The 11,853-nt window shown below is 42.9% G+C and overlaps 1 protein-coding gene across 2 annotated transcripts in view; it reads right to left on the bottom strand.

The window, feature by feature from the left end:
* Positions 1 to 330: 330 nt before the first annotated feature.
* LOC121324060 (V-type proton ATPase 116 kDa subunit a1-like) overlaps positions 331 to 11,853 on the bottom strand; it is a 32,854-nt gene continuing 21,331 nt past the window's right edge. The window contains exons 18-22 of one of the 2 annotated variants that reach the window (XM_041265481.1): positions 11,097 to 11,210; positions 9,331 to 9,348; positions 6,448 to 6,565; positions 6,058 to 6,229; positions 331 to 1,028 (exon numbers count right to left, since the gene is read on the bottom strand). In XM_041265481.1, coding sequence (XP_041121415.1) covers positions 935 to 1,028; positions 6,058 to 6,229; positions 6,448 to 6,565; positions 9,331 to 9,348; positions 11,097 to 11,210 — 516 coding nt within the window. In that variant the 3' untranslated portion in view covers positions 331 to 934. The remainder of the gene's footprint in view (positions 1,029 to 6,057; positions 6,230 to 6,447; positions 6,566 to 9,330; positions 9,349 to 11,096; positions 11,211 to 11,853) is intronic. The other variant, XM_041265482.1, reaches the window with a different exon arrangement.

The following is an 11,853-nucleotide window of genomic DNA, read 5'->3' as shown; positions in this document are numbered from 1 at the left end:
TTGATGTTTACATTCCTCAGAAACCTACAGCTACGGCCAAAAGTTGTGCCTCACCCCCTACAGAATTGACACATTTCGCTTCATAAAGTTGAATGAAACCTGAAAATGAAAATGAAAGCTGCCGAATAATGTTAACATACTGAATTATGCTTTGGAGTTTTCCATATGCTAAATGAAAATTTGAAATTAACATGAAATCCGGTACTGCTATTATGGCTTCCAACAGACACTTGCGAGATCATTTTGTAGTTTGTAGGAAACTCCACCCGATATCCTTTCAAAGAGAAAGTATTGCAAACAACACAATAAACACCACAGAACCACATCAGAGATGTACTGCTTCTAGTTTATTATTACCTGTAGGTCACAGGTCTGTGTAGCGTAATCATTCACAAAGACTTCAATTATTTCATTAAGGGCTCACGTGGACTTGGAGTCATTTGAGGGAGGTAATTAAAAAAAAAAAAAAAAAAATTTTTTTAATGCTACCTTAAAAGAAGAGAGAACTCCATGTCAAGCTTAACGTGTTAGGGCTCTATGGCTTGTCTAAATTAATCCAGTCTAGTTTGCTTGGCACCTTTCTCCCCAGACACAAAAGTCTTTTTTACTGGTTTGTTTTTTTAGAAATCAGTGCTGATTTTAGTAAGTTAGTGCAATGTAACTGCAGTGAAAAATAAAAGGTTACTCTTAAACAAATGTACACATACCCATATTGGCATTGCAGCAGTTCCACCGTTGGCATCACAGAATGCCAGTTTACTCCACCACACACAAACAGCTATTTGTATTGAGAACTACAGGCTGCGTGTGGCACAGCGTTACTGCTTGGTTGCACAGAAATGCTGTCCCAGTCAAGAGACGGCTACTGCATGATACACAAACACACATCACAACACATTGCATAGCATCACAACACAGAAGGGCTGGGAACACTTTAGTCTTCAAACTTCCCATCAAGAATGGTCTCGAATGAGAAAGGAACAAACTTGAAGCCCTGGCCGGTGTAGAATTTATTCTGGAACTCCACCCTGCAGAAAGACGAGACATTGTTATCGCAAATGCTCAGCAAAATACAATCTGGTGTCTATGGAAATGTTAACGCAGTGTGATCAATGCCCATTTGCAATGCTGTTTTTTTAAGATATGAAGTAACCTGTAGTTACTGATTTTCAGGCTTTTATACAGTTAGAATAGCTCTATTGTGCTTTTCCATTTTCTTATGATTGCTTGACAAACAGAAAAACGTAAGCCGTACTTTCACACATACTGTGTAAAATGAAACCACAGTGTCTTTCATGAAAGCCAGACTTGTACAATCCAGCTGTTACACATAATCCTTTTTTAAATAGATTTGTATTTTATTAAGATGCTGGCTGCACATGAGGGTGGAAAGAAATAGATCACAGAATGCTGTTAACATCGAGCCAGGGTCATTCCTGAGAGTGAAACTAAACAGGATATGTAAGAATTAAAAAATAAACTGCTCTACAGTGTTACTGCATCTCATTCATATATATATGTAATTAGCTCAAAGAGCCAGCTGCCCAGCATTTTGATATGTTGTACATGTCTTCCTCAAAGGAGCCTGTGTTTGAATCAAAACATTGGAGGTATTGATAGGTGTTTGTCGGCATGACAACTACTTGTTATTGTTTAGATTCAAATCCATGATTTATTCTTACATGATGTAATGGTGTTCTGTAGATTGTGAATCATTTTACTTATATCTTTAACTCTATTTTAATTCTAATTAACATTATTTTATATAAACTTCTATTTATATTATCATACAATGCTGGCTCTGAGGATCAGCCTTGATTTGGCCTCCCCAGCGCATCGGCATGCACAACTTTTGAATTAATTTTGTTTATTTAATTTTGAACTTTTATATATTTATTGGAGTTAATTAGTTCATTCTTTTCTGTTGAGTCCCGCTGGCATAATCGTTAATAATAATTTACTTTCTTTTATTCTTCTATATGTCACATTGTCTAATTTTAGATGTTCTAATACTACAAACTTCACATCATTCCAGTCATGTCCTTGACTGCTGAAGTGCTGTTCTATTGGCTCATTCATTGTTTTATTTCTAATTAATGAAAGGTGGTTCTGAATTGTTTTATATAAAGTTGCTCCAGTCTCTCCAACATGTTTTATTTCATCACATTTTTCACAGGCTATTCCATAAACAGCATTGCTATTTTTACAGTAGACATTAGTATTTAGTGGATATGTGTTGTTCTTGTGTTTATATTTTTTCTTTTGTCCGTGTATTTACACACTTTACATGTACTAGTGCAAGTATAGAACCTGTAGAACCTGTTCTGTCAATTATTCATTATGTTTACTGTGAACTAAAATATTACCTAAATTAGCTTCTCTTTTGAATGCTACAACTGGGGCCTTAAGAAATACTTTTTTAAAAATTATTCTGAATTATGTAGAATCTGCAAGTGTTTCCAAACTATCTTAGAAATATTTGGCAAAAGTTTAGAGCAAGTCATTACTAATGGGACCTCTCTCTTGACCTTTTTATCTCTATTTTTATAATCTAGTATCTCTTTTTAGTTTATCCACTTAACTCTGTCTATAATTCTTTGTCTCCTCTTTTTTTAATACATGTCTGTGTTTTACACAGTCACTTTCTCTTGAGCATATTCTTCATAGTCTTATTCCTAGCCCCTTTGGGATTGCCCTGTCAGTGTGTATCGGAGGTGCACAGGACATGTGTAAATACTGGTGCATGTCAGTTTTTATTTTTGACTGTTCAACCTTTGATACCAAACCAGTATAATCTAGACCTTTCCAGAAAACAGTAAAGTAGTTGTGAATATTCAGGTACAGTATGAAAAAAAATAAACTGCAGCCCGATTTATTCTCAAAGCAAGCTCAACAATAAATAAAAAAAAGAAGTGTTCGTCGTGCAATGAGTCTAAACTCCCAGGAGGGAAAAGCATGTCAATCGGCCATCAGTCCAGTTCAACAAAATGAAGGAACAGACAATGGTGGAGCTCTGCCAGGGACGGGATGAAGCAGAACCAAATAAGGAATGAAAAAAAGCCCCTGAGCCTCTTCACACACGGTGAGAGACTTTTTCCATTTTGTGCGCCCATCATAAAACGCACCCAAATCCACATTTTATGGTACCAGGTTAAAAAAAAAAAGGTTCAGGAGATGTTAAGTGTGAAGGGGCCTCCGCTGCTAGCTGACTACGAAGGTCAGAGAACGGACGACCCGGCACTAAACAGCTACGGCTGTGTCTCCACAGAGGGGGGTCTGTATTCAGGAAGGTCTCTTGCAGGAAAGATGTCATCTGTTTTATTAGTTACTTGCTGCCCGGTTTTATTCTTCTTCATAAAATAAGATAAAAACTTAACACCAACAACAGTAAAATAACTTGGTGAATGAGTTTGTCTGCTGCAGTTATTATTTTGAACTCACCCCTGAGCAAAATGAAGTGCTCCAGAATGGACTGTGCACATTTTTATTAGACAATATTTGAAAATTTCTGATCAGGGTGTGATGGTACATGCATATCACTTAGGGTCACGATAAGGGCATTACAACTATAATAAGTAGTTCACTAAGACTCCTACAGCATGTAGAACAGAATGCCAAATGAAATGGGCGTACACAGGCTAATCCAGATATAGCCTACAATAACTCCGCCAATCAAGTCTCTATAACAGACAACAGCGTAGATCAAGATTCAGCCCTGGCTCAAATCCCACATACTATTGTGTCTTGGGTCACTCAGTCTTTCAGAAATGTCTGTTTATCTGCAGGACCAATGTCTTCAGTAGACAAGTGAGAATGTGTAAACACTCCTTCGCATTACATAGGGCTTTTGCCAGGCAACCCCACCTGTTGTTTGGAGCTGACCACACTTCCATAAGTGGACTGTGATTAATTCCTTTGGTAGGGAGAGGAGGAGAGGGAAGGCAGGTGGCGGGGCGGGCGTGTGGGGGCGAAAAGTAAATGCAAGACCCCGCTGCTAATCCCCTCCAACCCTCCCACCCAACTATGAATGCAACACCCGGCACCAGTCTTTAATCTAGTACTCGCCAGTAAAGAGTTCTCTATGCGTGTTCACTGTGGAATGCATAAAACACAAACCATTTCAGCGCTCAATACTTGGGGCTTCGAGAAAGACATCGATCTACTGTAGTCAAAATGCTTGTCGGACGAGCCTCTTTTAGGACTGCTTAAAAAACATCTGCATCTGCACTTGCCAAGATGGGCACTGTGCACTGTACCAGTACACTGTGCAATCAGGGCTTTAAACAGAGACAGTGAAACCTTTGGAATCTAACACCTCCAAGGAAAGGATTGCAGTACTGCTGGGTGAAAGCAACAGCTTGTACTGTTAATGAGAATTAATTCCGTGCTGGTAAATGACTGTCTTTGTAAAGTACTCAAGCGCTATTGTTCCAATGCTGCAGGCACAAAGTGGCTTTAACAGAAGAAATAAGTCCTTGTGATTGTTGCCCTTGCCGCGTTGATTAGTGCGTTGCACACCGCATTTTATCATGCTCCTGTTAGTAGAGATTTACACCTTTGCCCACAGAGGGCGACAGAGAACTAGAAGTCAATTTGCAAAAACTCTCCTTTAGAATATAGTGCTACAAGCTTTTTTTTTCTTTTTTTAATTACTTAAAAGTAAAGATAAAGTGATACAATCATGTGATGTTGTGCAACCCTCACAATCCAATACAGACTGATGACATTTTAATAATCAGCAGATTTATTGCCATCTGGTTTCATGATTGAACACATTTTAATGCTTCTAGCTGCAGGGTACTGTATTTGCAACATTATATATACGCACATCGTGATTAGGCAACATTTCTGTAATAAAAATGTTTCGCTTTGAAGCAAACAAGAAATGTTTGTCTACATGCCTTTGAAGACATTCCTCTATTGTGATTGAGTGTTGTCGAAATGTTATGTGTCAAAAAACGAATTAAGACAAATATACCAGTCATTTGGAATATTATACAGGACAAAATCATTTGTACTCATTTTTACAGAACAAATTATCTGAGAGAAAAGTACTGACCGTTCAGAGAAAAATAAAATTGATGGTAAAATACCAAGCCCAGTGAAAAAGTATGGAAAATAGGAATATCTCGCAAAAAAACATTCCTTTACAGGGAGTCCTGAGGCTGAACTCTGTAGGAGGGGGGTGCCGAGGCTGAACTCTGTAGGAGGGGGGTGCCGAGGCTGAACTCTGTAGGAGGGGGGTGCCGAGGCTGAACTCTGTAGGAGGGGGGTGCCGAGGCTGAACTCTGTAGGAGGGGGGTGCCGAGGCTGAACTCTGTAGGAGGGGGGTCCCGAGGCTGAACTCTGTTGGAGGGGGGGTGCCGGGTGGAATGCTTAACTTCTGAGGGCTGTGATCAATCTTGTAAAAAGGACTGGGGGGTATTTTGGCCCAACAAAGAGTCTTTAACCCTGTCAGTCCTGAAATATCTTTGTTGAGCTGAAGAATAGACACAGCAGATCAGGACATGCACAGATATTTCTGCAGGACCTCAGACTGGGAATCAGGAGTCCTGTGAGGTTCCAATGGGATTTCTGACGGCAGACTAATTTTAATTGAGGATCGACACAAACTGTATCGCCAAGTTCACGTTTCAAAATGAGAATCTCAAAAAAATAAAAAATAATGAAAAATGAAAAGACTTTTAAACGTATTCCTAATTACCTCCTAAAGGCATGTAGCACAAAGCAAAAAAACACGTCAAGACATAAATACAGCTCTCAAGCACACGTGTTCCAGACACTGTGATAAGTGATACAATGAACAGATTTTAAATGTTTCTCAAGTTTTAACAATGCTGCCTTAAGACCACCTTCTGGCTATCGTCAACACAGGCCCTTGTGATGTTTCTTTAAAAACACTGAGCTAACAGGGACACTAACTTTAATACTCGGTTGTGATTATATGGTTTGTTAAATTTTTTAATTATAAATTGTTCCTACAATTACGACTTGAGCACCAAGTTACGTTTGTTTTGCAAGTTCAGAACGAAGCAGCAAGCGGCAATGTTCACTCACCAGTGCAGACGGAGGGCGTGCAGGAAAGCAGACAGGCCCTCCATGATTAGCAGGATAGCGACGGTCAGGGTGGCGAAGGCAGCGAAGATGAAGAACAGGATTAAGAAGCCTGCGTAGCTGTTGATGCGAAGGCCGATGCTCATGACCATTGTCCACAACACTTCGGAGAGCTCTGAGACAGCGCGACAGAGACGGGAGACAGCATGTCAGCCAAACACATCAGGTTAACAAACCCATTCCATTCATAAAAATGATAGTAATATTTTGAATGTCCAGTTATCGGACCATTACCAGATGAGCCCCTCTGGGATCCTGCTCTGAATGAAAACCTGCTCTCAATGGACTCGTGGATAAAGTGACTGATTGATTAATTGATTGATAGATACTTACGTGCGTGAGCCAGACTGAGAGCCCACAGCCGCAGGTAGGAGGCGGTGTTGGAGATGCAGCCCAGACAGTACTCAATGGTGTGGATTGCCTGGTGAACGGCTGCATCAGCAAAGTCAAACTGCAATGAAACGGCGAAGTGGCTTTATAGCACCGTTAGGACTCTGATCATTAGATCAGACTCTCAAACTCAGCCCTGGAGTATCTCCCAACAGTCCGGTATCATTACAATCACTGCATTAAAAACTTAGATTTTTATAATTCGGCAGTAAATAGCTTTTGAGAATCTAGCCCACAGTTAATAAAGCAAAAACCTGCACAGATAGGTAGGTACTACCAAAAAAAAATAAAAAAATAAAAATCGGAGTGGTGATTTAGATTATTAAAGCATAAACCATATTCATAACAGGCACAATATTCTGCTGTAATTTATAGACAGTCGATTAAAAAAGCCAGGAGAGTTATATTTTTCTTTATTTTCATACTAACAATGTCAAGTATTTATGTTGATATTTATCAACAGAAAAAAAATCTTATGCATGAACTTAATATTGACCTTTTAAGTCACAAAGCTGCAAAGCTCTACTGTGCACATACTGTCCCTGGACTTATGTCAGTAACATACATGTACATACCCTCCACCAAGGACATAGAATACACACTGCACGTTCCAGAAGAATGTGTTACATCAAATACCCATGCATCGTTTAATCAAAACCAGCATTTTCCAGAACTGGGAAACAATACATTCCCATAGCTTGTGTGCTCGCAGTGGCTACTATTCACCTACTGGAGTCCAGTATGTGGAGCAGCTTCTCGTTCTGTTCATGCAAAGATTTCTTCCATTTTGGTAAACTGTTTGGAATATATATATATGTCGCCTTCTTTAACCCAGTCTATCAGAAGCTACAATAGGCCACCACACGATTTCATCCACCGTGGTGATCTATGCACAGGGATGACATCTGCACATTGGATAAGAGCTACTGGAATTTTGGCAAATGCTGCACTGTGATTGGTTGATTCCTGATATGTGATTTAGAAATGGGCATAATATATAATACTGACAATGACACTAGATTTAAGGGCCACCCTGTATAAATGTAAAGAAATGTTTTCACACTTTCCCCTTGGCCAGCCCTGTGTGGAATTATTACTTTTATTATTGAGTCACTACTGCTGCGTCCACGCCAGCCAGACTATACACACACCCACGCACCCTCTCGCTTGCGTCCACGCCAGCCAGACTATACACACACCCACGCACCCTCTCGCTTGAGTCCACGCCAGCCAGACTATACACACACCCACGCACCCTCTCGCTTGCGTCCACGCCAGCCAGACTATACACACACCCACGCACCCTCTCGCTTGCGTCCACGCCAGCCAGACTATACACACACCCACGCACCCTCTCGCTTGCGTCCACGCCAGCCAGACTATACACACACCCACGCACCCTCTCGCTTGCGTCCACGCCACCCAGACTATACACACACCCACGCACCCTCTCGCTTGCGTCCACGCCAGCCAGACTATACACACACCCACGCACCCTCTCGCTTGCGTCCACGCCAGCCAGACTATACACACACCCACGCACCCTCTCGCTTGCGTCCACGCCAGCCAGACTATACACACACCCTCTCGCTTGCGTCCACGCCACCCAGATTACACACACACCCACGCACCCTCTCGCTTGCGTCCACGCCACCCAGATTACACACACACCCACGCACCCTCTCGCTTGCGTCCACGCCACCCAGATTATACACACACCCACGCACCCTCTCGCTTGCGTCCACGCCACCCAGACTACACACACACCCACGCACCCTCTCGCTTGCGTCCACGCCACCCAGATTACACACACACCCACGCACCCTCTCGCTTGCGTCCACGCCACCCAGATTACACACACACCCACGCACCCTCTCGCTTGCGTCCACGCCACCCAGATTACACACACACCCACGCACCCTCTCGCTTGCGTCCACGCCACCCAGATTATACACACACCCACGCACCCTCTCGCTTGCGTCCACGCCACCCAGATTATACACACACCCACGCGCCCTCTCGCTTGCGTCCACGCCACCCAGATTATACACACACCCACGCGCCCTCTCGCTTGCGTCCACGCCACCCAGATTATACACACACCCACGCGCCCTCTCGCTTGCGTCCACGCCACCCAGATTATACACACACCCACGCGCCCTCTCGCTTGCGTCCACGCCACCCAGATTATACACACACCCACGCGCCCTCTCGCTTGCGTCCACGCCACCCAGATTATACACACACCCACGCACCCTCTCGCTTGCGTCCACGCCACCCAGATTATACACACACCCACGCACCCTCTCGCTTGCGTCCACGCCACCCAGATTATACACACACCCACGCACCCTCTCGCTTGCGTCCACGCCACCCAGATTACACACACACCCACGCACCCTCTCGCTTGCGTCCACGCCACCCAGATTATACACACACCCACACACGCCACCCAGATTATACACACACCCACGCGCCCTCTCGCTTGCGTCCACGCCACCCAGATTATACACACACCCACGCGCCCTCTCGCTTGCGTCCACGCCACCCAGATTATACACACACCCACGCGCCCTCTCGCTTGCGTCCACGCCACCCAGATTATACACACACCCACGCGCCCTCTCGCTTGCGTCCACGCCACCCAGATTATACACACACCCACGCGCCCTCTCGCTTGCGTCCACGCCACCCAGATTATACACACACCCACGCGCCCTCTCGCTTGTTTGTGGAATGTATTGATAGGAAAAGTTAAGCAAGAAATGTGAACAGCCCAAACCAAACAGACACACATGCAGGAAAAAAAAATGCATTGACTCTTACCACTTCAACATCAGAAGGCTTGGGAATAATACAGATTTGTTATATTTTGAGCAAATGTACAGAATGCAATGAATTAGTCATGAGAATAACAAATTAGCAAAACAACCAGACATGGTATATATATATATATATATATACACACAACACATATATATATATATATATATATATATATATATATATATATATATATATATATATACACACACACACACACATATATATATATATATATATATATATATATATATATATATATATATATATATATAATATAGATATTGTATATTTATAAAATGTACATTACATGCACATTGAATTGCTCATTTTACATTCACCTTTGTGTTTGTTGGAGTTTGTAATGAGAGTGGATCTGCGTTATGCTGCTGCTTCTATACAGAGTTATTCTTATTGTTTGAATGCAAAGAGGAAGGCTGCTCACTGCTGGCAGTTAGGATTCTCCAGGCAAGCTCAAACCCAAGTGATTTATAGAGAAATGATATGAACTCAAGTGATACAAACAGAACCCAGAACCACTTTCTGAATGATTGCAGACACCAGAAAACAGAAAAGAAAAATATAAATGAATGACTTACTCTTAAAATGAATGCAACTCAAATACAGGGTGCAGCAAAAAAAACAAGTCAATTTAATTCCCTGATCCTAGTTGTCTCCAACACTTCTACATTAGCTATTAACTACAATGGCTTGATGCTCTGATGGGAAGCTTTTAAGAACCCGAGTCGGAAATGTTTTATCAACATTGGCACGGCTCTTCTTTCAAATTCAAAAGTCAGATATACAGATCATCAGCCTAAGCATTTCAAAGGTTTGTCAAGCAGTGTAAAAGAAACCACTTAATTACTTTATATAGTAAAATCAGACATGACTCGAGGAATCAGGCAAAGTGAACACAAGCTCTTAACAGCAGCAGTACTCAGGTTTTATTTTTACTTGAAAAGCAGTTCTCCACCTTCGAGAAGATAAATGACGGCACATTTACACTAACAGGGAAGCTGCTGATCAAGCTGGTAAGGATAATGATACTGGAGTGAACTGTAACGCAGTCTGTCAGGGGCTTTCAGTGAACATGCTCGACATGGGTTGCTTACAAGTTTTTAATACTACCATTAAAACTGAGCGATCAACAAACAAAAAAAAGACAGCATCCCTTGTTTTGACTGTAATGCATGCATAAGCCCTGTAACCCTGCCCCAAAAAAAGAATACAGAAGTTGCAAGGAGACTAAAAAGGAAAGCTTGATTCTAAAGCCGCAGCATGCATGCACATTATAGATTGCTTTTTATACATAAGTATCGCAAAGCACTGTCACACATACAAGTCAGACCATTTAAATAACAGTATACACATAATATAAAAGCAGCAACTTTAAAGTTACATTAAAACCCACTAAGATGGTCGATTTTAAGCAGCAGGATCATAAGCTTGTAACACTGCATGGGGGGCCCCAGGTCCCCAGGCCCCCAGGCAGAGGCTAAGGCATGGGCCCCTGCTCCCCTCCTCACACCCGCACACTGGAAGACTTCCACTGCTACTCTGCTCTCCCATAAGAAATAAAGACCCCACTTTGGCTTTGCCACTTTTAAAGGTGTCATACGCGGTACTATTATGAATTTCTGCGTTATGTTTGTTTTTCCCTACTCTGTAGATATGACCTAACTTAGTCTAGTGGGGGCACCCCCATGGCCTGGGGCCCTAGTCAGCTGCCCTGGTTCCTGACTTTGGTTGCATGGTTGTGTACTCACATCACTCTCGTCTTCCGAGTGTGTGGAGATGGAGAGCTGATCATGCTGAATGATCTCTGCATCTTCTTCAGTAGGCCCGTTTCCCACACGGATCCCTCCAAAGTTATGGGTTCCCTGTTTGAAAGAAGCAAATCAAATGCAATTGTGCCACTGGTACAGTCAACCCCTTGAGCAAAAAACAGCGACAACTGAAGCAGGGTGTCCAATTATACGTTTTCCCCTGCCTAATTGCTTTTCCCCTCACCGCAGCAATTCCCCACACGGCTCAGGAGACCTGAAGATTCAGCTAGCGTCTTCCGATCCCACGACCGAGCCAGCTTCCTTTTTCACCCAGGAACTCGAGAGCGGATGTCAGCAAGCTAACGACCTCTGGAGGACAAAGGCTCTGAGGTTCAGAGCTCACTGGGTGTCTGACCAGAAGGGTTCGTTGCAGAGCAAGGAGAAACAGTCCCTTCCCACAGGAGCGCCTGGGCCAATGACCCTCCCTTTGGAGTCCCTAGCGAAGACCAGCCTACTTCACCCAGCCAGGATGCGAACCTGCGCTGTATGACTCAACCTGTGCACCACGCGGCTGCGCTTCTAGCTGGGGAACCACTCGGGGATCCCCTGGCGCAGTAGACTTTAACCAGACAAAATAAACCTTCGACAAACTATAGAAGAAATCTGCCTGCTTTTTTCATCAGGAGCTGGTCTCCACTGACTCCCTATTATTCTGTTTGAAATGTCATTGTAGTAATAATGAGGGTAGGGAAATATC

Source organism: Polyodon spathula, chromosome 12 (genome assembly GCF_017654505.1).
Source record: "Polyodon spathula isolate WHYD16114869_AA chromosome 12, ASM1765450v1, whole genome shotgun sequence".
In the NCBI taxonomy this organism is placed as follows: domain Eukaryota; kingdom Metazoa; phylum Chordata; class Actinopteri; order Acipenseriformes; family Polyodontidae; genus Polyodon; species Polyodon spathula.
The sequence above is the reverse complement of the archived record's forward strand: the minus strand, read 5'-3'. Positions and strand labels throughout refer to the sequence as shown.